Below are 27,219 nucleotides of genomic sequence, written 5' to 3'. Positions count from 1 at the left end.
ATGAAGACACAGGACAATGTTATTTTAGGTTAATGGGCGAAAAATGGCCACAACTTTATTGGTTACAGGTAAGAGCGGTATTGGCTTTAGGCCCTGGTCCTATCAGACTATCCGGCATGAGAACCTGAAAGGGTTAACACCAGTAGGGGGAGCCCCTGAGATGCACATCCCTAGGCACTCCCCGAGGGGTCACCGCTCGGGCGGGCGCTTTAGGCCCTAGCCTCCATAGGTTTCGGACGAGGCAACGCCCCCTGGAAGCCTTTACCGGACTACCCTTAAATATTTGGGGGAGGTGATGGCGCTCCTCCCCCCAACTCATCTGCATAATAATGCCCCTACCAATGCCTGCCAAACCAAGGACGTTGTGACGATTTGCTACGAGGTAGGGGAAAAAAACAAATGGCTTTTCTTCAGTGCCAATTAACCAAGTGGAAAAATTCCTACCAGGCCCCTTACGGCGACCAACCAAGGTCCATAGCATAGCAAGGTCAGAGGGAAAACCTAGAGGGTGGGTGGGTGGGAAACCACAGCTGCTGCGAGGACGAAAAGGGGAGATCCCGGGGCCGTGCCGACCTTAAGTGACCCAGGCCTCCTGTGGCTGCCGCGCTGCTGGGGCACGATTTCTGTTCTCATCCTGAAGCTAGGTTCTTAACCTGAAGCACTATTTCTGTGTTAGCAGAGTCTGTAACCTGAAGCGTATGTAACTGAAGGTACCACTGTACAGTTCTACCTTGTTTGGAATACAAGGCATGGCATCTGATTGGCTGAAGGAAGTTCCTGCAGCCATTCAGAAGCTGCGGTAGCTTTATTAACAGCTTTTATTACAGATTTATATTTCATTCCTAGTTCCAGGCTGCCTCTGCAGTTTTATTAATGTCATATAGGTTCCCCCTCATTTTCTCGATCTTTTTCTTAAGGGGATTGATTTCCTGTGCCCACTCTTCTGACAGTTCATTTTTAAACTACTGTAGGATTTCAGTTATGGGCTCCCAGTCCTCTCTTAAGAGGTGTGCTGATTTCTGAGGCACAGTGGGGCCTAGCACTGGATCACATAGCCCCACTGAAGAAACACTCCCACAGGGGCCAAACTAGGTTTGTAGGGATCTTTCTTTATAGTTTTGAAGGTTCTGGCTCATGATCTTCTGGATAACTTCTTGTTGGGTGACTTTTTAAAACATTAAGCGTGGTTGGGATCAGGGCAGTCAGATTAGAATGCCATCTTTGGCGATATCATCACACACACACACACACACACACACACACACACACACACACACAGGCTACAGTACAATCCTGTTCAGTATGGCAGAGTCTTATGCTCTTCAGTAACCTACTTGAGGTTTGAAAGCCTGTAGGAAATGTCATGTGGTCTAAAACAACACAACAGTTCATCAGAAGCGCTTCCTTTCCTTTATCGGGCTCCGTTCAACCATTTGAAAATGGCTATGTGATGCTTTCTGTCTGTTCTGCCAAATATATGCATCAACTATGCTTTGTTTGCTGTGCAAAATCAACAAGGTAATGGAAGGTGATAATATGCAAATAATCAGCTTAAGGCAAGGCAGGGATATGGATCAGTGGGAAAGTTTGTCAGGGTGCGATATACCATGATAAGCAGGAACAGATATTCAGACCACAAAAGGGGGAAAGTTAAAGTCCATTGTATGGAGTACAAAGCAATGAAGTACACGTCTACAAAGCTGCCATGCAACAATTCAAAAAGAAAATTCCTACAAAACTTCAGTCACAACATGGGATATAATTCCTGTTTAAAGGTGGTTCACTGCAGTCAAAATGACACATTCAGCCGTCTTCAGATGAAGTGAGTCCTGGACTTTTTTGGTCAGTGCAGGGCACTAATGGAATAAGCAGATCATCATATGGTCTGTTATATACATAGTTCTGCAAAGCTCAACTTCGATGGACACCACTGCATGTTCTCACCCATTTTCCTTCTGGTTTCCCCCCTCCTTTTTCTGCAACCTCTTTCGCTTCTTATGCTACTCAAATTAAATATCTTTATTTCAGTCCATAGACCCACAAAACAGTTTCAAAACAAGATACAGTTAAAACAACCAAACAGCAGGCGAAAGATACAAACATCTTATGCTAGTGTTTTCCATTCCCTTGAGCTTGCAAAAATTGCATGATTTCTTTAGATCTGCCAACTACACAGCATGATACAGTATAAAATGTCTTTGTTTTTGTTTTTTCACTGTGGGGTCACATAAAGCATAAAGCTAAACACATATTCAGAGTAAAATTGTTGCTCATGTCAGGTCAGCTTGGAAGGCAATTATTCCACAATGGGGTTGAAGTGATTTTAAAAAGCATCCTGTCTGAAAGATGCAAAATGATGATAAGAAGTTTCCTGTTTCTGAGATGGAGACTAAAGCTAGAGACAAATATAACCTGTTTCTAAAGAATTGTTTATAAAGATGCCCAGTGCTAACTTTTGGCAAGATCAGCCCATGGTTCTAAAAACTGAGCTACCAGGAGAAGCAAAGACTGTGCCTCATTAAACTATATGGGAAAAAATAGTGATGAGGAAAAGCACTACCAAGCAGTACTTTGCTGCTGTGGTCAATAGCAGTTTGCTGGCTTTTCAAATAAGCATGTGGATAGCCCCACTGCAATAATAAATCATTGTGGATCCCTCTCCAATCAGTTTGCAATTACAGTGGTACCTCGAGTTACAAACACCTCAGGTTACAAACACTTCAGGTTACAAAACTCCACTAACCTGGAAGAGTTACCTCCAGTTGAGAACTTTGCCCCAGGATGAGTATGGAAATCGTGTCCTGGCGGCGCAGCAGCAGCAAGAGGCCCCATTAGCGAAAGCACACCTCTAGTTAAGAACAGTTTCAGGTTAAAAACAGACCTCTGGAACAAATTAAGTTCTTAACTAGAGGTACCACTGTATATGCAACAATAATCAATTGCCTGATTGTCCCACCATCCCCCCCAATGGCTATTACATACCCACCAACATTTCTCCAATGAAAATAGGGACATCCTATTCCATAATAATAATAATAATTTTATTTTTTATACCCTGCCCACTGACTGGGTTGCTCTAGCCACTCTTGGTGGCTTCCAACATATATACAAACATAGTCAAACAGTAAACATTAAGAAACTTCAGATGTCTTCTAAAGGTTGTATACAATGGTACGAACTTAATTCGTTCTGGAGGTCTGTTCTTAACCTGAAACTGTTCTTAACCTGATGCACCACTTTAGCTAATGGAGCCTCCTGCTGCTGCTGCGCTGCTGCTGCACAATTCCTGTTCTCATCCTGAAGCAAAGTTCTTAACCCTGAGGTAATATTTCTGGGTTAGCGGAGTCTGTAACCTGAAGCGTCTCTAACCTGAAGCGTATGTAACCCAAGGTACCACTGTAGTTACCTATCTTCTTGGCCTGGGGGGTCGCATAACTCTACCCTCCCAACATTTCTCCAATGAAAATTGGGGTGTCCTACCATACACTTCAACATTTTTTTTGATGAAAATAGGGGTGCCCTAAGGAAAATAGGGACATTCTGGGATCAAACCAGAAACCAGGACAGTTTCTGTAAATTTGGGACTGTCCCTGGAAAATAGGGAAACTTGGAGAGGCTGTATATTATGTGAGTGCTGTAAAATTTTGATAACCAATTTTACACAACACAAACATAGAACAGCTTAGAGACTGCTCTGTTGCTGTTAAATTATCAAGAGAAATGACTCATGCTTCGGCAGATACAGAACATCATTGCACCAGGCCAAGCTACGAGCCTTACATGGCAGAACATGCCATGTGTTGATTGCTATCTAAAGACTTGAAAGAAGAAGTTAGAGGTTGTGCAAACTCAGTATGATAAGCTAGGTTCACCATCTCTTATCATCAGAATCTTCTCCCATCTTCACTAAATCAGCTCCATATCACAGAGATGGGGAACACTTTGTAATGCAAGGGCCACATTCCCTTCTGGGTAAACTTTGGGGGCCACATGCCCTTGGTGGGCAGGGCCAGAGGCAAAAGCACAAGCAGCAATTATTGTAATTTTTACTTTTATAGAGTAGACTAGGTTCTACAAATATTCAAGCTCCCCTTTCTTTCCTCCACTCTGGCAAGCAAGAGATATTATCAGAGTTCAATGACACATTCCAGCCAGTGACAGATCTACACTGGTTGTTTATAATGTTAAAAATGTGTTAATAAAATGTGACACCAGAAGGCACTGTAGAGCAGTGAGCCTTCAACAATAGAAAATTGCATTGAGAATGATATAACGTCATATTTAATAACATTTTTACAGATCAATGTAGATCCAGCCCAGGCCAAAACACTCAAGGAGTGTTCAAGCCTCGGCAGGGTGTATGACTTAAGGAACATCCTGAGGGCCAGAGAGAGAGACCTGGGTGGAATCTAGACACATATAAAAACCGTTCTGAAAATGCTTTTTTAAAAGCATTTTTTAAAAATACATTGAATTTTCCATAAGGCTCATCATTGCCCTCTAGTGTCACACTTAAAACACACTTAAAACATTTTATTTGCAGCTGTAGAGCTGGGTCCCTGGAGGCCAGGCCTGAGCTTCCCTACCCCTGCTTAGGGATGTAAGAACAAGCAATTTCTATTCTGACCTGTCAAGGTCATCTTGTTTCCATCTGTTGTAGTTTAGTTTTTGCCAAATATGAAATTATTTGTCTTATTTGTCTGCTATATAATTTATGTAATTTACAAATGTTATTAATTTTACATAATTAACATTGTAATTATTTCCTCACTATACTTGTCAGCGAAAAGGCCATCCTTTTCTAAGGAAGCCTCCTTATTTACTCATTGCAAGATAAAACCCACTTCCCTTTGTTCTTATCACTGTGTACAAAGAGGAAACAAAAAATGATCAGGCACACTGAGCTGCTGTTGGGAAATACAAATACATGCCATTTCTTGTGATTGTGCAAACATCAGACAACTGTAGCTGAAGGAAGGAAAGGTCTAAGTGGGGCCGCCTCATGAATACCCGCCTCATGCCTGTCAGAGTGCCTTAGAGAAGAGATGGGCTCCATCATGGCATTCCTCTTGCTCACCTGTGGTCTCTTACCATTGTTGACTGAAGCTACGGGTAAGAAATATTCCATGAATTGTTTCTGATTCATCTTAACAAGGCTAGTGGATCATTGATCGCTGCTTTCAAAGGATCTCTTACAGCTAGCCATCACTTGCATCAACTTCTGTTTAGCTATGGTCCTGTCTTAGTGGGGAAAGATGACTTACAGTCTGTCCACCCCACTGAGTAAGCCCCACTGAGTTAATGGGCTTACCAGTGCTATTTTTTCTAGAAAAAGAGGTGCTGGAACTCAACATGAACAGCTCCCTTGTTCTGTTATAATGGCAATGGCACCTACCTGAGAGGTGCTGGAACTGAGTTCTGGAGAGTTCCGGCTGAAAAAACAACCCTGGGCCTTACTCCCCGGTAAGCGTGCACAGGATCGCAGCCTTCATAGAGGTTCTGTAGCCCTTAAACTAAACCTCAGGCATGTATAACTAAGGGTAGACTGAAATTCCTTCCCCTTAAAAACCGCCACATCCTTTCCTTGGAAAAATGGGGCATGGTTTTCTGCTGCTTTTAGAAGACATTTGAAGGCACTTTAAACATCTGAAGGCGCTGAAAAACTTTAGGGAAGTTTTTAATGTTTGTTATTTTAGTATGTGATGTGAGCCACCCAGAGTTGCTGGGGAAACCCAGCAAGATGGGTGAGGTATAATAATAATAATAATAATAATAATAATAATAATAATAATAATAGGCTCACCCATACTTACCTTTGCTCCACATTTCTAGGCACAGGTCTGGGATTTTCAGGTACGCATCTGACTGCTTATTTTTGGACCTGGCACCCCTGAAAACCCACTCTTTACCGCTGAATTGGAGCAAATGGCAATCCATGGAAAACCCAAATTGCCATTTGATCTGATTTAGTGGTAAAGATTGGGTTTTCCTGGGAAACTGCTGGGCAAAATAAACAAACAAATAAGCACTCAGACATAGACTAAGAAAGCATGGCTGCTGGTCCCCAGTGCCTCTTCCACAGCCCAGGTTGGGTGGGATGCTCCAGCGGCTACATATGGTACCAGTCTGTGGCACACTGGGGAGGGGGGAATGCCAGCCCACCACAGGAGACAGCATGAGAAGCAGTGGCTTGCTCTGCATCCACTGCTTGCTTGCTGCTAGTTTTTGAAGCCACATTCACAAGATATTTGCCACTATCCATACTGATGCTGTAGTTTCTTGACAAATACTGCTGTTTGGTGTGTGATTTTCTTAAACCAGCTTCAATTATGACTAGAAAACTGAATGCTGAGTAAGTGGAAATCGAGACAGCTGTTGCACATGCATGGATGAAAACTACACTGTTTCCAGTTAATGAATTGTAGTTCTTATTCTTACACCTTTGTCCCCTGTTTCCATTTCAGCTGATCATCCCTGTGTCTTCCCATTTATTTACAAGAATAAATCCTATTCCTCTTGCACCAAGGATGACTATCATGAGCTGTGGTGTGCCACATCGACTGACCATGGCACAAAAAAGATGTTACAATGGAAAACATGTTCCCCTAAAGGTGACCTGTATTTTCTTCTATTTCTGGTTTCCTATGTCACACATATGCATAGCCATTTTACTGAAATAAAGTAAACAGATCATCCTCATGAACTTTAAAGCTAGATGTGGGCTTTCTATAGGTATCTGATTGGACATCATGGAAACAAAATGTTGGATTAGATGGGCCTTTGGTCTGATGCAGCTGAACTCTTTCTGTGCTCTTAAACAGGTTTGGGACTACCATCAGTAGCTTTTATAGATCTTCCTTATACCCGAACTATTACAAATCTCCTTCCAAGGATCAGTGAAAAGTTGCTTCAAGCAACAAGATCTCTGAAGAAATGAAACACATCACCAGTATGTTAAGCTGAAAATATGGTTCAAACTATGTACCTAAGAGGCACTTTTGTACAAATATTTCCTACTAATAATTGATAAAGATTGCATAGACCATAAAAGGCACATATCATCTTTTCTAACATTACTGATATTGCATTGGCATAAATGCCAGCTATCTTCATGTCTTGTTTTATATCTAGTATAACTGAATTCATGCACTTAATCTTTCTTTATACTTTCTTGTTTCTTTAACATTATTGTCAATTGAGTAATTGCCACCTGCTCTCACAGGCTCCTGACCAATTCTTTTGTCCTTGGTTTGTAGCTATCTTTCTAAGTTTTTGTAAAGGAGATCCCTGGCAAGGTTTATATATATGTGACTTATGGTATCTATATGGTATCTGAAGAAGTGTGCATGCACACAAAAGCTTATACCAAGAACAAACTTAGTTGGTCTCGTAAGATGCCACTGGACAATTTTTTTAATTTTTTTATATATTTCGACTGTGTCAGACCAACACGGCTACCTACCTGAATATATGTGCTTGTTCACCATTTTGTGTGTTTTTTTTTTGTATTTTGTGATCATCACTAGTATGTTTCAATGCATATAATCTCACTCTGTTTGGGTCTAGAGTATGGAGGTAATGATGGTGGACGAGCCTGTGTCTTCCCCTATGCGTACAAGAACCAAACCTTCTATACCTGCACCAATCTAGATTCACAGAAAGGGAACTTCTGGTGTGCGACAACAGGGAGCTATGACAAGGACAACAAATGGAGCTACTGTGCTGATACCAGTGAGCAAGCATACTGCAGGGGCCTGGAATAACAGGAGTGGTTGGCTGGATGAATAATTAGTCAAGGCACTTTGTAGGCCAAGGAGAGTGAGCGGGAAGTTCAGTATTCCCCAATCTGGTGCCCTCCAGACATTTTAAACTGCAGTTCCCATCACCACTGAGCAGTAGCCATATTTGTTGGGTCACACTGATGTGAAACACCTGGAAGGCCCCACGTTGGGAGCACTTGCTTTGCATGCAAAACATCAAAATTTCATTCACCAGAATCTCCAGGTAGGGCTGGAAGAGAGTCCTTGCCAGTCAGAGTAGACAACACCAAGCTAGATGGATCTAGCGTCGGACTCAGTTATAGCGTTGTAACAGTGGTACAATAGAAGTTATAGAAAAAGGAATATTATAGGACTCAGCTACATTAGCCAAAACCCCACATTTTAAATGTGTAAAAACATGCAACACCAGATGGCACTGTAGAGCACAAAACTTTTCTATCCGATTTTAAATAATGTTTTTTTCTTTTGTTATAATGATTTGATTTATTACTTATTTATACTGTTTTTTTTCCCTGTGTGTAGATGCACCCTATGTCTTGTGACTCATGTCACAAAGACATAATCCTCCCTCTCTCCCATAGATCAACCCAAATATTATTCTTAAAAATTAATATTTATTGATTTTTAAAATAAAAGTTGAGAAGGTGGATTGGCATTACAAAATGTTCAAAACAAATACAATCTTTCAAAATAGGTGAACATGGTTCAAACCAACACCAGAAAATAAAATAAAAATAAAATTCTACCACCAATCAATATGTATTAGTCATCAGAGCCCTTTTTTCACTGTTTCATATTTTAAAGCAAATATTCTTGATCACAATGAATACCAGAGAATCGTGTGAGTAGAGCAAAATAACTCGAGAAATGTAGCAAATTCACTGTGCCCACAAAAAGGGGGTGGCATAGAATTACTGAACCTTTCTAGAGGAATTAGTGCTGATTTACAAGTCTGCTTTCAATATCTAGTCTCTAGTTTGGTGCTTTTGAATGTGTTGTAGGACAGAGAAAATGGATAGGAAATAGGACATTAATGACAGGATTAGGGAACCCCTGTTGTATGAGATGACCATCCCTCTGTCTCCACCTTTCTGCAGGACTTTCTGCCAATTCTCATGGGCCGTGCGTCTTTCCTTTCATCTACAAAGGCAAATCCTACTCATTTTGCACAACAAGTGGGGCATCTACTGGAAAGCTCTGGTGCTCCCTCACCAGCAATTACGATACAAACCCCAAATGGACTTACTGCGATCCTTCAGGTAGGGGATGAAATCCAGAGGGAAAAGTCAGATACCCTTGTTTTATCATTGGGGAACATATAAGAGGAGGTGGGTGGGTCAGAAGAGAGACAAGGTTTGTTTTGTGTGATGGACTGGAAACATCTTCTCCTCTTTGGCAATTTTATTCAGAATTAAATATTCACATTGGTGGGAGCCTACATGGTGTACATTTATGGAGAAAAATCAGGGGTGTGTAGGATGTACATTCAAGATATGATTTTGGTAATACTTTCGGATGCATCTAGAGTTTCGTCTTCTGCCTTCAAAGCTGGCTCATGTGCTCATGAGTCTGGAAACAGCAAAACTATTGCATATGGCCCTTGAGTCAGCTTTCTTCTTACCGTGCATTTCCCACTAATCCCTCTTAATGTAGTTTTTCAATTCCCAAACCTTATATTTCTTCCTCAGAACCACGCCCTTGCACCTTCCCCTTCATTTTCAAAGGGAAATCCTACTCTGCCTGCACCATGGATGGATCTGGAGATAGCACACTGTGGTGTGCCACGACTGCGAACTATGACGAAGACAGTAAATGGAAGGCATGTGCCCTTCAAGGTAGGCCATGTTGTGGCAGGAAACTTGTCAACAATTTTCAGGAATAAGGGAACTTATTCCATGGAAGTTTGGTATAGATGTAAAACAGTGGTTTACAATGGTACCTCAGGTTAAGTACTTAATTCGTTCCAGAGGTCTGTTCTTAACCTGAAACTGTTCTTAACCTGAAGCACCACTTTAGCTAATGGGGCCTCCCGCTGCTGCCGCGCCGCCGGAGCCCGATTTCTGTTCTTATCCTGAAGCAAAGTTCTTAACCTGAAGCACTATTTCTGGGTTAGCAGAGTGTGTAACCTGAAGCGTATGTAACCCGAGGTACCACTGTACTAGGGATTGCTATATGGGATTGATTGGGGCAAAAAAAACCTAATAAGGATAATAATAATATTATATCTGCATATGAAGTATCTTTAAGTTCACCATTAATTTTGAACCATCACTAGGCCTTATTTTCAATTTACAGAAGCCCCATTGCTTGTGCTGTACTTGTACCCAGGCCAGGACTAGCCCACCCATGAAGCAAGCTGAAGTGACTGCCTCAGGTGGCAGGATCCAGAGGGGCAGGAAATCTAGCTTCCAAAGAATATGCTGTCCATTGCTGCCACCCCAGGGGCAGCAATGTCTGCGGTGCACTCCTTGGAGGCTAGATCTGCTGTCTCTTCGGCAGCCTCCTCGATCCTGCCTCCACAGTGGCTTCTCGGTGAATAGGGGGCACTGGTGGTCTCCTCCTACCCCTAAGGAGGAAATAACGGGGGCTGCAATCCGATTGTTTTGTAGACTCATGCAACATCTGAACAAAAAGGACTGAAAACAGAACATGGGATAGGCATGCTTGGGGAAATGTTGGCTTGGAACCAAATATGGACACGCCACCTGAGAATTTACATATAGTTTAAACGAAAACACTACCCACCATTTGAAGTCGATTATGGAAATCAAAAGTATAGTCTGAGCTTTTAGGGTTGCCATATTTTGAAGAGCAAAAAAGAGGACACATTTGCCAACTTCTACTTTTAGCTACAGATCGCTATGACAATTCTCATTTTAAATACCCTACTATATATAGGCTATAGAAGCTGTGATATATTGCTAGTAGCAATGGTCTTAACTTTCAACAAAATAATAATAATAATAATAATAATAATAATAATAATAATAATACATATTGCTACCTCACTTGGCACATGAAAGTATTTCAGCTCATGTCCACATCTTTGTGAACATAAATGTGCACAGAACAATTTATTAAACTATTTGATGTGTACATACGGACTCTCTTTAAGGGCAGGGGGATGTTAACTGTTGCACTCCCAGACTCCTTCTCCAAGATCTTGTAGCTGAGCCAGTGTCCTTTTAGTTCAGCCACAAGAGAAGGGATTTATACAGTATATAGCTAGCTTAAAATTCTGCTCTGTTGTGACTCTCTGCTGCAGCCTAGCTTAGCTGGGTGCCTTAAATCTGAGTCTAATGCACTATAAAAAAAATCCTGGGTTACTGTAAACAAAAAAACCAAACCAAAAAAACCTGGACATTTTGCCAAATTTTAAAAATCTGCCAGGACAGAAATTTTAATCTAGAAAAAGAGGACATGTCCTAGAAAAAGAGGACATATGGCAACCCTAGAAAGCTTGCTCAGTCCCTGAGTGATTGGCCTTTGTCCACTTCTTCAATACATAATTTTAAAACACCTTTTCCTTTTTGATCCTTCTTATTTTTGTATTCCCTGCATCTGTAGAATATGAAGGGAACTCCAACGGCCAGGTCTGTGTCTTCCCCTTCATCTACAAGGGCCGGAAATTTTTTACCTGCACCAATGAGGATTCTGATCATGGCAGGTTCTGGTGTGCAACAACAGGCAACTATGATAAGGGCAAGAAGTGGAGCTACTGCGCTGACACAAGTAAGATGATGCTAATGGTAGTGTGCTACTAAGTTTAGAAAACACCTGAAGGCAGCCCTGTTCAAGGAAGTTTTTAATGTTTGATGTCGTATTGTGTTTCAAAGGGTGTTGAGGTAGATATTTTGGTTGCTAAATCAAAGAAAGAAGTGTGATGCGTCGTTAAGTCACACCCTCTAACCAGACTCCAAATCAAAGAAAAGAATAGGTTGACTTCCACCCAATTCAGGTATATGTGGCTCACTGCCTGTCACATTTTGGCACACAGTCAAGACCAGAAAATGCTGCTAGCTGACTGAAATTTTAGTTTGATTTAGCAAGCCCTGCTTGCCTGCCCATTTGTTACTTCAGATGACACCCCAATTCCTTTGTTTTATTGCGGACTTGTCACCATGGCATGCAATTTAGCCCTTGTGGTGACATGATTGTTTGTGGGCTATGGTTTTTTTTGCTAACAGTGCCAAAACTCTCTTCATTGTTCAAGATTTTATGTATAAATGCACCCAGAAGTGCAGTGGGTCATATCCCACTAACATGTACTCTGAGTATACCCACTGAAATTAGCCATGCCCATTAATTTCAGTGGGTCTACTCTGAGCATGACTAACATTTGCAGAAATGAGTTGACATTGTGCAGTGTGTACGGAGCATTCAGTAGACATTAGTTGATCAAACGGGAATGGATCTGGAAAAAGCCCAATCTCCATGGGTGCTGAAAACTTGATGTATGGTGCTTGCAATATGACTCTAATGCAAGGTGTGGAAGTGCTAAAAGGCAATGCTATGATGAGTCACTGATGTTTAGCATGGGGAGAGAATTCTGGGTCACAGTGTCTGAGTCTACAGGTTGGTTCTAGATATATGTTATGAAGTAAATCTGTTGTACTTCCCAGGACTTGATAGTTGGAAGAATCCTTTCCATTTTTTAATCATTTGGGCTATAAGTTTCATTGGAACTGTTCAACATTAATGGTATTTTGACTACTCTGTTCTCATTTTCCAGGAGTTCAACCAGGTGGCGGTAATGAATGTCAGTGATTCCAGTTATCCAGTTTTGATCACAACAGGTGGATGAGTAAAAGAAAGGTCATTGAGTGTGCCGACTAGAAGCCTTGCTAAGTGGGTTGTGCTGCAAACAATTTAGAAGAATGATGATCCTGTGACTTATATATATATATCTGCTTTGGGAGGGCTTTACCCTGTGAGGTGGCCTACAAATAAATAAGATGTGGCAGTGGGAGATTGTTAATCTTTGTCAAACTGTATCTTTGTGCTACAAAAATAAAACATTTCTTCTAGTTTGCTGGGCAGCATAAAAAATTGTACAATGAGTGATCACTATGAAATATGACAAGTGCGGGAGAAACTTTTTGCAATTGCATCAATGAGATTGCATAGTCTTCATAGGATGAATGAAAATATGTACATGTGGCTGGTTGTATATGTGAGAGTTTGTGTGTTCTATCACACACTTCACCCAAACATCCAAAGCATGACCTTGACAGAAAGAGATAACAGAACCAGTTGAAGCCAGCTGTACTCAGCTTCTCTGAAGGAGTAACCCAAACATCAGGAACCTTCTGCTTGTTTCTTTCACACTGAGAAGCTTCCAGAACCCTCTTGAATTAATTAGAACAGGAAAGATCTCTACACATCAGATCAATACTTTCTGTACTAAGAAATGCAAACTGATACTGTCATCCACTCCTAACTCGGACAGCCACTCCAGAAGGATATCATGGTTGATGGTATTGAAAGCCACTGAGAGGTCAATGACAATTAACAGAGACACATTTCCCCTATCTCTCTCCTGACAGAGGTCATCATATAGGGTGATCAAAGCAGTTCCTGTGCCAAAACCAGGCCTAAACCTTGATTGAGATGGGTTCATTTGATAAAAAACCTCAACATTTACATCTAATTTAACTTTATGAGAAATGTTGGTGGCACAAAATAGCATATACACAGTATGCATAATAGTTTCTCATTTGCACATATTTGTGACCAAGCATCATGAATAGAAAGAACATTTCATAGAATTTATGGCATATTGAGTTTATTGTTAACTGGGAACCATGCTAATCCTGGCTCCCAGGTTATGACTCATATGTTTATTGCATTCCTACTTTATATTTGTATATATGAATGTAAAACATTTTAAATGTGCATTTACAAAATGTAATATGTGACACAGCCCTTAGATTAATAACAAGGATTAGTTTGATGTTGATCAACAAGATTACCAGGAACTGTTGCATGAGTCAGGAATATGGTTTCAGAGAAGCCTGCATTACCGGGGCAGGAAATTGTTCAATTTGGGGGGGGGGGAGTTTTTAAAAAGTAAGTTATTTGAAATCTCAGATACTTTTACACAACTGGACACAAATCTCTCATGCTGTTTGCTTTTCCAAGCTTCACTTCATTCCACTAGGGTGCTCTGAGAACAAAATTGGACCCAGTTCCCGTTTTTAATTAATGGGTTGTTGAGGGAACTGAGTTCACTCTAATTATGTCGAGCTTGTTGCAATCATTGCATTGCTTGTCATAGAACAAGTTTTCTTGGATTTGCTGAAAAATTGTCTGTACACACTCAGTAAGCATAGCCCATTGAGACACTCCCCTGCCACTGTTGACCTTAGCCAGATTTCTATTCTTTGCAAGGTACTGAATGACCGCTATACGGTACAAGTGGTGCATGGCTGAGCAAGAGAGATACACCAATCAAAAAATCACGGTTTCTTTGCTCAACAATTCCGGTGCTTTCATAAGCAAAAAAGCTCAACAACTTTGTTGGTGTCCTGGTTTTTACTTTTTGAAATATGCCAACCCTAGAGACAAGCAGAGTCTTTTTTTTTTTTATGGAAACAGAAAATATTTCCATGAGTTCGTGGAAACCATGCCGTATCTCTCTGTTGTGTTGCCAGTTGCGTTGTTAGAATGTGCCACAACATCATCCAAGTGACCTCTGCAAGCATGTCAATTTCAAATATTCTGATTATATCTAATTTCAGTTAAGTGTTTTTGTTTACTTAATTTAGGAGTGGCAGCTAACCCCCATCCCCCTGGCTACACCCATGGTTACATGTCTTGGAATTGCTAATAATTTTCAGCAATGATAGAGGTCTTTGAAGGGAGTGTGGAAAGTCAGTGTGTCAGGAATATAACACCCCCCACCAGTGCTATTTTTCTAGAAAAAGAGGTACTGGAACTCACAAGGAACATCTCCCTTGTTCTCTTAAATTGGCAATGGAACCCACCTGGGAGGTGCTGGAACTCAGTTCTGGTGAGTTCCAGTTTTTTAAAAAGGCCCTACTCCCCACTCTCAGAACAGCCAATTCAGAATGACAGTGAAGTTCTTCTGAAGCTGAGGTGTTGCCTTCAGGGTTTTGCAGCTAGCAATGAATTATAGCTCAGACCTAACACCAATGGTTTGCTCACTGTAATTTCAGAAGTATTACGTATGTGGGAAATCTCATGCCAAAGCAGTGCAGGGATACAGGAAAGGGGAAAAAAATGGCCTAGCCCAGCTGATTGCCACATACACACCTCTCTTGAGTTTCTTGTCCCAGTATTTAGTATTTGAGATTCCTTTGTCTGGTATGAGTGTCATGGCTATTTATGGAGTGCAGTGTTTTGCAACTATAATTAAGGGTGTGTGGAGACTGTGCTAAAAAGAGGACACCACAAAGAAGCACAGGGATTTCAAACTCTGGAGTGATCAGCAACTATGTGGTTCATCACTCAACTCCTAGTTTGTACCTGGGTCCTGTTACCCTTCAGTTCAGCACGTCCAGGTAAGAATTTCCTTCTGCCTCCCCAACACTGCACAGCAGGAACTATCTCCCTTCTTCTGTTTTATTCTTTCCTGCTTCATTACTTTAAGATTGGAAGCTCTTGTCCCGTGAGAGAAGCTGTGGAGAACATGTTGACTCAGAAACAATGATTTTTTTTCCCTGGTGGCATTGAGTTGTATGGAGTATCGAAATCTTTTTTTTATTTAAAGAGCAACATCATGTTCTCATCTGTTTATTGGGGGATTTAGTGAGGTTTACTATTGAGTAAGATTGCATAGGATTGTACTGTTTATATATATAGGGTAGAAGTGGAAAAGAAGCATTTGTGCGAGGTACAGAAGATGCTTTCCTTGCCTGGGCTGTGGAACAAGTCCAGTGGGCAAAGTTTAAAGAAGAATCAGGGCAATACTGAGCAGAAAGTGTTATGTAATACTGAATAGTTGTGCTATGGGCTAAGGAGGCAATGTCTCTTTTGCTACTGAGCCTGACAGCTGTGGCTTCTGAGGAACCATGTTGTATCTCCTTGACACGTTCCTTCCAGTTCCTTTGGTGGCCCATATAGGTATACGCTCTGCTCTGCTTCTTCTCATCCCCACCCACTGCCTTCTTGAGTGAGAAGTGACTGAAGAGGAGAAGGACTAAAAAGCAGCAGTCACTGTGAGGACAGTGCCATGCCAGTTCCCCACACAAAGTTCCCCCTTCATGGCAGGAAGGGGTGGCAAAGAGACCTGATAAGGCAGAAGGCTGCATGACATTTGCCTTTTTATTTTGGTCATTTGCAAATGATAGTGCATGAAAACATAAAATGACCACTGCTGGATCAGTCCAAGTCTGATTCAGCATACTCCATTCAGTTTTGGTCAGGCAATTGTTTTTCTTAAGGCAATGGGTGGCACATGCAGAGAACCCCCTTTCCCCATTCATGTACTCCCCAACAACTGGTATACAGGGGAATACATATGGAAAGCATTTAATTGTTATGGCTAAGAGTAGTTGGTGCTGCTTTCCTCCATCACCTTTGTCTAATCTCCTGCCAAAGTCATTGAAGTTAATGGCTATCACCTTGTAAAATTAATTATGCTTGATATAATGATGCTCGAGACTATCTTTTATCTGTCCTGAAACTCCTGCCAATCACTCTCACTGGGTGTCTCTGAGTGTTATGTAGCATTATAAAGGAGAGATTTAAAACTGCTCTCTATCCTGTGTTTCCACATTATACATAATGTTTATTCTCTCTCCCTCCTTGTTGTCTCACGGTCTCCAAACACTTAGGGGTTCCCCCTCCTCAAGGATCGTTTTGCTGGCACTTTCCCATACCTTTCCCAGGTCCACAATATCATTGTATATATTGGTACACAAATGCCGCTTACTGTCCCACAGCTCCAGTATTAATAAATTGTGAAGAGTGTCATTTGGGAAGGGTCATAGCTCAGCTGTAAAGCATCTGATTTGTATTTAGAAGGTTCTGGGTCCAGTTTCCAGTATCTCCAGGTAGAACTGAGAGAAACCTGCATCTGAAATCCTTGAGAGAGACTACTAGTCAGTGCTGAAATAGATGCAACAGTGGTATGGCTCACTATAACAGCTTCTTATCTTCCTAAAGTCAGTGAACTCCACCTCCCCCCAAAAAAACCCTGCTTGTGACTTCCTAAGCTTACATTGCATGTTTCATGGTGTCCCCCCCAAAAAAAATTTTGAAGAGGAAGGAATTATTCAGTGTTCAGTATAAATGATACTGATGTTCAAGGGCCGATTACAAACATTCTTTAATATCTGGAATTAAATACCATACTCTTTTTGTAGGCTACAAAGTTGTGGAAAACAACATTAAAATAATATGCTCTACTAAATTTAAATCACAATGGTCTTTACCCGTTTTCTTTAACTGTTTCAGACGTTTCATCCTGTGTCTTCCCGTTTATCTATAAAAACAAGACATATCATACCTGCACCAAAGATGGATCCAGGTTCCATTGGTTGTGGTGTGCTACAACCAGTTCCTATGACAAAGACCACCATTGGAAGTCTTGCTATGAGACAGGTAAGCACGTCACCAGAGTTTGAAAATCTCAGTGAAGGAAGCGTATGCACACACACACATATTTACTAAGAAGTAAATTCTACTGAGTTCAATGGGATTTATTTATTTGACTTCATTTTTGAATTACTACTACTATGACTACTACTACTATTTATACTCTGCCCACCAGGGCAGGTTCCCTAAAAAGATATTGAAGCAATTTCACAATAAAAATAATCAACAATTAAAAACAATTTCGTATGTACAAACAATGTCATTTATACAAATAATTAAAAATTGTTCCATATATATAAGAACAATTTGAAATCTAATGAAGATTGTTATTGTTGGCATTTGTCTGTCTCAGGAGACCATGGAAGAGACCATGACTTCAGGGGTGAAGTCAAACCATTGGGAGCACTTACAGTGCCTGCTATGGCTCTGGAGACCAATAGTGAAACGTTTTGATACAAATGCAGACCGGGATAAAGACAATCACTTCAATAGGCAGCACAAAGACAATAGAGATGACAACAGTCCAATATTTAACAAGAGAAGAGTTCCAAAGGATAGGTATCACTATCCTAAAGGCTTGGTTTCCATACCATACGGAAAGGAAGTCCTGATGAGATGGTATCTGCAGTAGGCCCTCTACTGCAGAGCAAAGTGATCTGCGAAGTGTGCATAGAACTGCTCTCCTCTTCTTAGTGTTGAAGCTCTTCTCCTCTTGTTTCACCCACAAGAGATGAAAGAAAAAACCTCAAACCCTACAGAACGAGCAGATGAGTTCCTGTATGTCGCAAATGTATTTCTGTGCTGCCAAGCACCACAATTCAGTTGTTGTAGCAGTGGTTGTAGTAATCACCATCACAGTAATTTTAAATTATATATTTCAAAACAATGTGATAAAAATATATTAAACAAAAGCTAATTCCATGAATAGGATAAGAGCAGCATCAAGACAATTAACAGTCAGATTAGTCTGGTGGTGTGACCTATCCAAAATATTTTTTGAAAACAAGTGGTGTTTGCAGTGTTGCAGACAGCCATTAGAGAGAAAGACTCAATTAATTATATCTAGATTTGTATCATTCAGAAACACTTTGAGAATCCAATGCAAGTTCAGTCAGCTTGCCCAAGAATGGAACTTTCTATGCAAGTCTGGTTTCTGCAATTTGCTGAATGACTTTGGTTAATTTTAGTATGATGTAATTTGGGCTCAGTTACTCTGAAGTGGTACAGCCAAGAAACAGGCTTACTGTTTGCTTTTTGTGGGAACCAGGCCGCAGTGTTTTGAGCTTCATTGTAACATGTACCCAACAGGCATTTTAAGCAGATATCTATCTGCAGATCTTCCATATTCTTTCATTTGTATGCTAATTTATCTCAGGCAGAAGTAATAAGATTACCATCAGTTTCTATGACTTGTTTACAACTACATCTTTTAGGAATTGCAGTTAACATATCCAAGGAGTTAGCAGAAGATACATGAGGTATTACCTAGATCTGAGTTGAAATTTCTCAGAAAAAAAAGTCTGGTCAATTTTTGAAGAAATTATTTTTCAACTTCAGCCTGAACCTTTGGAGAATTTGGAGAACATCAGCCATCTCTTGGAGAATTTTATGTGTAATGGTCCTCCCAGCTTAGCCATTTATGAATATTGGGTGCAACTATGAATCCATATCACTCTGCTGCTTATTATGCCAAAACACCAATGAAACTTTTCAGTCATAATTCAGTACAGTCCTAAATATGCTGAAATTTGCTTGTCCCAGTGTGTTGTGAAGCACATAGACTCTCCATTAAACTGGTGTCATAATATTTGCCTCATATATTTCTTGTCTCCAAACAGAGCATGGCGGCAACTCTCATGGAAAGCCCTGTGTGTTCCCCTTTGTTTACAACGGGAGGACGTTCTATACTTGCACAGATGAAGAAGTCATGCCCAGGAAGTTTTGGTGTGCAACAACAAGCAGCTATGACAAAGACGGAAAATGGAGCTACTGTGCTGATACTAGTAAGCCTGTCCATGATAGCCTTCTGCACTGGTTCAGAACCTTCTGCACTACCAAAGTGGAAGTAAAGCAAAGCAACAAGCAGCAGATGGTAACCGCTGGTCTAATTAAGACCAGCAAGATATGGCATAAGCCTAGAAAGAAGGCAGAGGCACAAAAATAGCATTATGTACTGACCTACAGTGATATGTGTATTAGGGTGTCTAAGCAACCTTTGACACCACACCCCCAGAAGTTGTTGGGATACAACTCACATCATCCCTAAGCATTGGCAATGTTGGCTGGAGAAGATAAGATTTGGGGCCCAACAACATCTGAAAGACACCCCAAAGTAATGCTTATTTGTTTTCCTTCTATTATGACTTCATGGTAATTTAAGGGACATGCTGCTGCTCCCAGCCAGTGATGAGGTTTTATTGTTCCTCACCCTGAGATCTTGGAAAGAAAAGCAGGTTAAACTATTTTATATAAAATTACTGGATTTATGAGCCCCAGTATCATTACTGGGACTGATCCAGATTCTTTTCTTGCCTCTAGATGACATTTTAGGTTCAAAAGACTAAGTTAAAATCTTAATAGTTACAGTGTCAAATTCAGCCACCGTCCTTGCTTCCACTTGCTGAATGGGATGCTGACAGAACAGATATGCTCCAAGCTTGTTAATTATTTATTATCTCACAGCTCCACATTCTTCCGCTCCCCAGCTTCCAGATTAAATGAACAGTTGATAGTTAATAAAATGCTTGGTTTAAAAGAAGTGAAAATCAATTAAACCTCGATTAAAATCTGTGAAGCTCTGGAGCTGGCTGCCTGGCCTGTTGCCATCATAACCAGAAGCCAAAAAATTTAATAAAGTTATTTTTAACTGTTTCAATCCATCTTGTACATTAAGATGATAAGGCAGAAATTACAGCTCTTTCCCTTTGAATATCTCTTATTTATTATTATTATTCTCTTTCTTTCATTTTTAGTAGTTGTTGGGAAGTCTAAAACTGATGTGACTCAGGAAAGGGCTTACTGTGACCCTGCAGGTAAGAACATGAAAGCATCTGGTTGGCTGCTTTGGGAAACTTTTGATTTGATAGGCTTTTGATTTGACTCAGCAGAGTTCTTCTTATGCAAGAAATTAATTGAGAAGCCCAGCGTGCTTCCAATATCCCAGCTATCGGATCCAGATTGCTTACAGCTGTGAGCTGTGACTGGTTCCGATTTCTTATTCCCAAGCTGTGCATGTCTCAAAACAGAATCAGACAGCAAAGTTCAGAAAAGGACAGAAATCGATGAAATGCTATGTTTTGGAGATGAGACTTGAATAATTATACAGTGCTTATTTCAGAATATGACAAGGAAACTGGATACCAACATTTGGAAAATACTTTTGAGCTGTATTTATAATTTAAACCATTTGGAATAAAAAGTAATAATAATGGGGTATTGGATAAAAATGTAGTTACAGTATAAGAGCAATAGCCTGCTACAGCAAAAACAGAAACAGCTAAGAGTCCTGGGACATTTTAAGGAATGACAAATTAATTATGGCATGAGTTTTCATAAACTTGACTATCAGATGCATGGAGCATTATTCTTAGTTGGCAAGTGTGTGTGTATATCATGTAGCACAGTCTTTCACCACAGAAATTGTCTTGGTAGGTTATAGTAAATTTAAGAAACTGAAGATAAAAAAAATACTCTTTCCTGATGCCCAGATTCTGCCATCCAATGTGGCTGCCTCCTGTTGCCTCATAGTACAGTCAGCTCTGCTCTGTCCTCCAGGAATTCATTCAGACACTCTGGTCTTCTGGTGAAAAATTTCCTCCTCTGTCTAAGCATTCTCTCAAGCTTTCAACACACCAATGAATAACAAAGAGACCAAATAAATAAATAAATAAATAAACCATGCATCTAACATTTCGCTTCTTCTTTCCCCGCAGATCCTCATTGCCTTGTAGCTTCCAGGGTGCTGAAAAGGTTAGATAATGGAAAGCATGGAAACATCCTGCCCAAAGAATACAGCAGAGATGAAGATCATGAAAAAGATCAAGAAATGACAATCCAAGATCCTGCCTCATCCTTCTGATTCTTCTCAAGCCTTTTTCAGTATGGAACTTTCAAATTAGCAGAAAAGTTTGTTGTGGTGGTGGTAACCGTGGCGGAGTGACATGCTCTGGCACCCGGAGTGGCGAACAGGCAGGGGTGTCACTGGCGCGCATCGTGGGGGGGCACACGTTGCACGTTGTGGGGCGGGGGGCATGCGCCGCGCTTCCCAGGGTGCACGGCGAGTGGTGGGCATCCGGGGAGGGCCCTGCTGCCATGGCACCCCCCAGGAATGGCACCTGGGGCTGACTGCTCCCTCCGCCCCCCACCTTCGTGCGCCAGTGGGTGGTGATTCTGTGTACCTCAACAAAACATAGAATGAGGGTCATATTGTTGATGTAGGCTGCAGCTTACAAGTAATCTTTGGGCCTCACCAGACTGGTGTATTCTGCAGCATGTTGTTGATTTAATAATAATAGTGCATTAGTAGTGGGTCTATACTGGACTGTTTTATCAGTTCTTCCACAATGCAGTAGCACAATCAGATTCCTTCATCTGCCCCAGCTGCAACAAAACACGTCTCTCATGTATCAGTCTCTACAGCCACAGCAGACACTGTAATTCTCCAACAGTTTGGCTTCACCCACAAAGGCACACTCCTCCATTGTCTCCTGAGATAGATGGAGGTCAACAACAACAGTGTTTGTTGCTGCACTATTTGATGGTCATTCTTGTGTTATAGCATGATAAAGGTGGGATAAAAATGAAACATCATCATTGGTCTTATATCTATGATTGAGTATCTGAACCATCCTGGGTCCATTTTATTCATGCAGCCAAGGTTCTTTTCAAAGCTCCAACGAGAATAAAACTTTGATGAGTGGTTTGCAAGGTGGTTTGCAAGTCTCCATCAGGAGTCATGGATTTTTATCCCTTAGAGCTGCGGAATATTTTTGGTTCAATGGGCCAAATTCTTATCAGGGGCATGGAGAAGTCCCTGCTTTCCTTCACCTAGCTTAGCAAAAAGGGATCCACTTGCTATGGTTCTATGCATCTCTTTCCAGCAAACTGAGCAAGATTTAAGCCCCACTTGTCAGCTGTGTTATCAGTGTTACAACAATTTAATTACTTTTATATACCTAAAATGATCTAACAAAAATGCAGTGCATAAAACATCTTTTGGCATCTTGGCAAAGTGTCTTCAGTTTCTCTCACGTGGTTTTGTAGTGATTTGCAAGCTGCTGCTGACCATTGGATTCTAACCATCAGTCTATCTTATCTCTATCTCATTGTTCATCCATGCAACTCAAGGTGACAGTGTGTGTGCGTTACATGCCACCCCAATCTCAGAGTAGTGCAAAATTCCAGGGGTCCGGACACTTAGTCAGGGTTTGTGTTTCCTTTGGAAATGAAGCATAGCGGAGACTGTAGTGTATTTATTATGTATGGCTTATTTACACATATATGCAACCTGAGCCTATGATGGAGGGGTTCAAAGCATTGGACCCAATAGGGTCCAGTTTCTCCCATTGATTCAGCCTTGGATCAAAAAAGAAATGAAACATGGCTCACTGTCCAGCTCAAATCAAACATGGCTCACTGCTCAGCTTGCTGGCTTTAATGGATTGACACTTTTTCTCTCTAGCCCACATGCTAGCCAACTCTGCTTTGTCTCTGCTATCTGACACAGAGTATCTGCTTGGTTAATCTCCCATTAACCTCCTTTTGTTCTCCATGATGATTTTCTGAGAATGGAAAAACTGGTTTGGCCTGTATTTTGACACCTCTAAATTCACTGTGTGGCAGCCAATCTCAATACTCGAAGCAATGATTAAACACCAACACCCACTATGCCCAGTAATTTAGCGGACTCAAGGCACCCACCCAAACACATACAAATGTATCTTCACAGCTACACTGTATAGTGGATCATGCTGAGAGAGATTGCACAGTTAAAACACATGTTGTCAGACAATTTGTACCCACGCATAGAAGCAGAAGTGGTGCTGGGTGGAAGAGGAAGAGCTTTGAGCAATCTCTTCCTGAACAGATTGGAGTGTGTGTGTGAAGGATCGTTCAGATCTACCCCAAAGAATGGACAGAACAGGGAAGATCTACTTCTTGTTAGCTGTAAAGTAGCCATATTCAATGTGGTTCCTGCCAGGTGTTTTGGACTACAGTTCTCATTAGCCCCAGCCATTGGTGAAGGCTGCAGTATAGTGTCTCCTGGCAGTTATAAGACATCATGTTGAGCAAGTAGTTCTCAAAGGTTTAATTAAGGATGCAAAACTCCCCATGGATTTATTATTTACTTTGCTTAATTTAAGTTACATAGTGAGGGAAACAAATCTCCCCAGCCTCCTTCACACAGCAAAAGACCAGAGGTGAAGTATAATCCACAGTGGAAATGAGAAGTTACCTTTCATCATTATGCAGACATGAAAGTTTCAAGGACCTCTTTTGCAGACAGAATAATGAGAGGTTTAAAAAGCAGTGGATTGCATTCATCTATTTTTTTATTCTGAGTACACCCATTGAAATTAACCACCATGATTAACTCAGGCTCATCAATTTCAATGGAACTACTCCAAATAAAAAATGGTTGAATGCAGCAATCTATCCACTGGGTTAGAAACACACAAACACACTTACACATTGCTCGCGTGCCCCCCCATGCAAACAAATCTAACTGCAGTCAACGAAAGACAACCAACTATGCCCTGCCTGCCCCCCTCAACCTCTGTCACTGACAAGGAAAAAATAATAAGTGAATAGAAAGAAAATCTACTCAAGTGATGCTGACACAAAAAACCTGAGTAAAAGGACACAAGCTTTACCACCGCAGCCTCTCTCACTCTCTCTCCCCCCCCCAACCTCACACTGTATGCAACATTAATGTCTCACATTGAATGCAACTGGAAAGTAAAATGGCTCTATGACCTGAAAAAGAGATAATGCAGGTATTTTTTGTAACCCAATATTTTTATTTTTATTTTTAAAAAAGCCATCTAATATTATTTTCCAATTTAATCCAGATGTATCAGAATCCCATTTAAACTCAGGCCCATTAGGTAACAAAAACAAAACAAAACAAAAACAAACACGGAAGCTGTAAATACAGATTAAATGGAGGGCATGTGGGATGGCATTTTGGTGAGGATAAAATCGTATGGATGCTGGGGGTAAAAATGCTTGCATGAGAAGCACCACATCTACAATAAACCACTGTGTGTAAGTGCCCTGTGTCTCACACACCCATTTACTTTAATAAGAAATTATTGTGAGCCTTTGTGTTGGCACGCATTTGTCGATGGCTCTTTTCAGAGACTTGCTCATCTCCTTGTTCCTCAAGCTGTATATCAGAGGATTGACCAGAGGTGTAAAGACCGTGTAGAAGAGAGAGAAGACTTTGTTCATTCGGCTCAGCGTGTCTGTATTTGGGAACATGTACACTACTATTAATGCCCCGTAAAAGATAGTGACTACAGAGAGGTGGGAGGAACAGGTGGAAAAGGCTTTCTTCCTCCCCGTGGCAGATGGGATTCTCAGAATTGCAGTGATGATGTAAATGTACGACACAATGGTCAGCAGAAATGGCGGAAAGGTAAACACAGAGGTAGTGATGAAACTGGACAACAGCAGAAAGTGGGCACCGCTGCAGAGGTGTTGTATCAATGGCATGAAATCACAAAAGAAATGGTCTATTTCGTATGGAGCACAAAAACTGAACTGTGCCATTGTTAGTGTAATTGTGGTGACTACTAACGAGCCACTTAGCCAAGATACGAGCACTAACTGGACACAGAGACGGTTGTCCATAAGGGCTGCATAGTGCAGCGGTTTGCAAACTGCAAGGTATCGATCATAAGACATCACTGCCAGGAGATAACATTCCGTTGCTGCTAGAAATGCAAAGAGCCAGAACTGCAGCATGCATCCTTTTGCAGAAATGGTTCTGTCTCCGGATAGAAGGCTGGCTAGCATTCTTGGCAAAATGGTTGAGCTGTAGCAGGTCTCTAAGCAGGATAGGTTACCCACAAAGAAGTACATGGGTGTGTGAAGGTGCTGGTCAGAAATGACTAGAACAACAATGAGGATATTCCCAGCCATGGTCACAAGGTAGATGGACAGAAAGATCAGGAAGATGAATATCTGCAGATCCTGGAGATCGCTAAACCCCAGCAGGACGAAATGCGTTATGATTGTTTGGTTTTTCTCTCGGATGCTACTCATGGAATTCATCTGCCATAAATCAAACAAAACATGAAACATGCTTTCAATGCAGGTAGCTACAAATAGAGAATGAAAATATAAAAAGAAAAGAAAAATGCAATTTTACTGACAACAGCAAAAGAAAGGCTGGATCGATGGTCTTCATGGTAACTGTACTGGAAAACATTGATGTGAAAACGCTTTCAAGAGAAATAAGTATGACATTTATAAGAGGATAAACACACACGGGACACCCTGCTGGGCCAGACCAAAAACCCACCTCATCCAACATCCTGTTTCCAACAGTGTTCATTATCTTCTTCCATCACACTCCTGTATGAGACAGTTAATGATATCTTTCTTACCTACTGCTATGATAGCAAACTAGCGATAATGGCTTATTCCTTTACCGTATTGGTTTGTTTTCCAAGAAGAAGGTGGTAAATACTTCCTCTTTTGGTTTGTTGCAGATATTGAATCGAGCAGCTTTGAATGTTTGTATTTCTAAATGCTCTGCCCCATGTTTTTTAATACCTTTTCCAGAGGAAGGCTGGTTATCCCCTGGACACTATTTAACTATGAAAGAGGAAGTAGCATTTTTGTTGTTGTCACTGTTGTTCTAAAAAGCATTTTCAAATGAACATTGGTGGCTGATGACTTTTGGAACTCATGGGGAAGAAGGCAGAGATCTCAACAGGAGATGGAGCCAAAGCCAATGATGAGCAGAGCCAATTAATTCTGCTCTGGTCCTCATCTGCCTCCCTGTTATGTTCTACAACTGGCAAGACTGATAATAAGGAGAAGAAAGCTGCCATAAGCAGTGCCATCCCCTGGACCAGGTGCAAGAAGGCAGGCAGTTGGGGGCTGGTTGAGGGAAGAATGAGGTTGGTGGGGCAATGCCTATTTGCTGCAATGGAGCAGCCTTTGTGGCAAGCGTTCATTTTCAAAAACAGTGTTGTGTTGAGTGCTATGCCATTCCTTCAATGGCCAATGCTCAGGCCAATGTTGCTAACGTAAACAAATCAGCCACACACATTCAGGAGGGAGGGATCAATGGGCTCAGGGTAAGTTCAGAGTTTCCATAAGGATAACAAACTTTAGGGGAAAGCTTGAGGAGGAAATGATTTGGCCCAGCTTATGAAACCCTTGATGAGGACGGCTTAATTACCCCATCATACTACATTGTTTTGTCCCTATGGTCTGCAGCAGGGAAAAACATGTTCTCACATTGGTTTCCATTCCATTTAATTCCTTGTACAAATGAAGGTACCCATTTCACTGATGCATGAACAAGGACACAGAACCGCACAGAGATAGGAACTATTGCTCAGTAAGTTGTGGGTACTTGTGTTTTGGTATTCTGTTTTGTATTGTGTTTTGGAACAGGTGGCGCTGTGGTCTAAACCACTGAGACTCTTGGGCTTGCCGATCAGAAGGTTGGTGGTTTGAATCCTCACAACGGGGTGAGCTCCAGTTGCTCGGTTCCAGCTCCTGCCAACCTAGCAGTTTGAAAGCACACACACACACACACACACACACACACACACACACACAGTGCAAGTAGATAAATAGGTACCACTCCAGCGGGAAGGTAAACGGTGTTTCCGTGCGCTGCTCTGGTTTTGGTGTT

The 27,219-nt window shown here is 41.2% G+C and overlaps 2 protein-coding genes across 2 annotated transcripts; one reads left to right on the top strand and one right to left on the bottom strand.

The window, feature by feature from the left end:
* The first annotated feature begins 4,946 nt into the window (after positions 1 to 4,946).
* On the top strand, positions 4,947 to 22,572 carry ELSPBP1 (epididymal sperm binding protein 1). The gene is made up of 11 exons (XM_083470703.1): positions 4,947 to 5,112; positions 6,465 to 6,611; positions 7,567 to 7,731; positions 8,879 to 9,040; positions 9,470 to 9,616; positions 11,349 to 11,513; positions 12,514 to 15,304; positions 17,202 to 17,348; positions 19,181 to 19,345; positions 20,315 to 20,374; positions 21,275 to 22,572. The coding sequence occupies exons 1-7, from the start codon at positions 5,046 to 5,048 to the stop codon at positions 12,546 to 12,548; spliced, it is 888 nt and encodes a 295-aa protein (XP_083326829.1). The 5' UTR covers positions 4,947 to 5,045; the 3' UTR covers positions 12,549 to 15,304; positions 17,202 to 17,348; positions 19,181 to 19,345; positions 20,315 to 20,374; positions 21,275 to 22,572.
* Positions 22,573 to 24,243: 1,671 nt separating this feature from the next.
* LOC310691023 (olfactory receptor 10A4-like) lies at positions 24,244 to 26,793 on the bottom strand. Its single transcript, XM_083470614.1, has one exon. The coding sequence runs from the start codon at positions 25,647 to 25,649 to the stop codon at positions 24,642 to 24,644; it is 1,008 nt and encodes a 335-aa protein (XP_083326740.1). The 5' UTR covers positions 25,650 to 26,793; the 3' UTR covers positions 24,244 to 24,641.
* Between the last annotated feature and the right edge of the window lie 426 nt (positions 26,794 to 27,219).

This window comes from Podarcis liolepis, assembly GCF_965112155.1.
Source record: "Podarcis liolepis genome assembly, chromosome: 13".
Classification (NCBI taxonomy): Eukaryota; Metazoa; Chordata; class Lepidosauria; order Squamata; family Lacertidae; genus Podarcis; species Podarcis liolepis.
The sequence above is the reverse complement of the archived record's forward strand: the minus strand, read 5'-3'. Positions and strand labels throughout refer to the sequence as shown.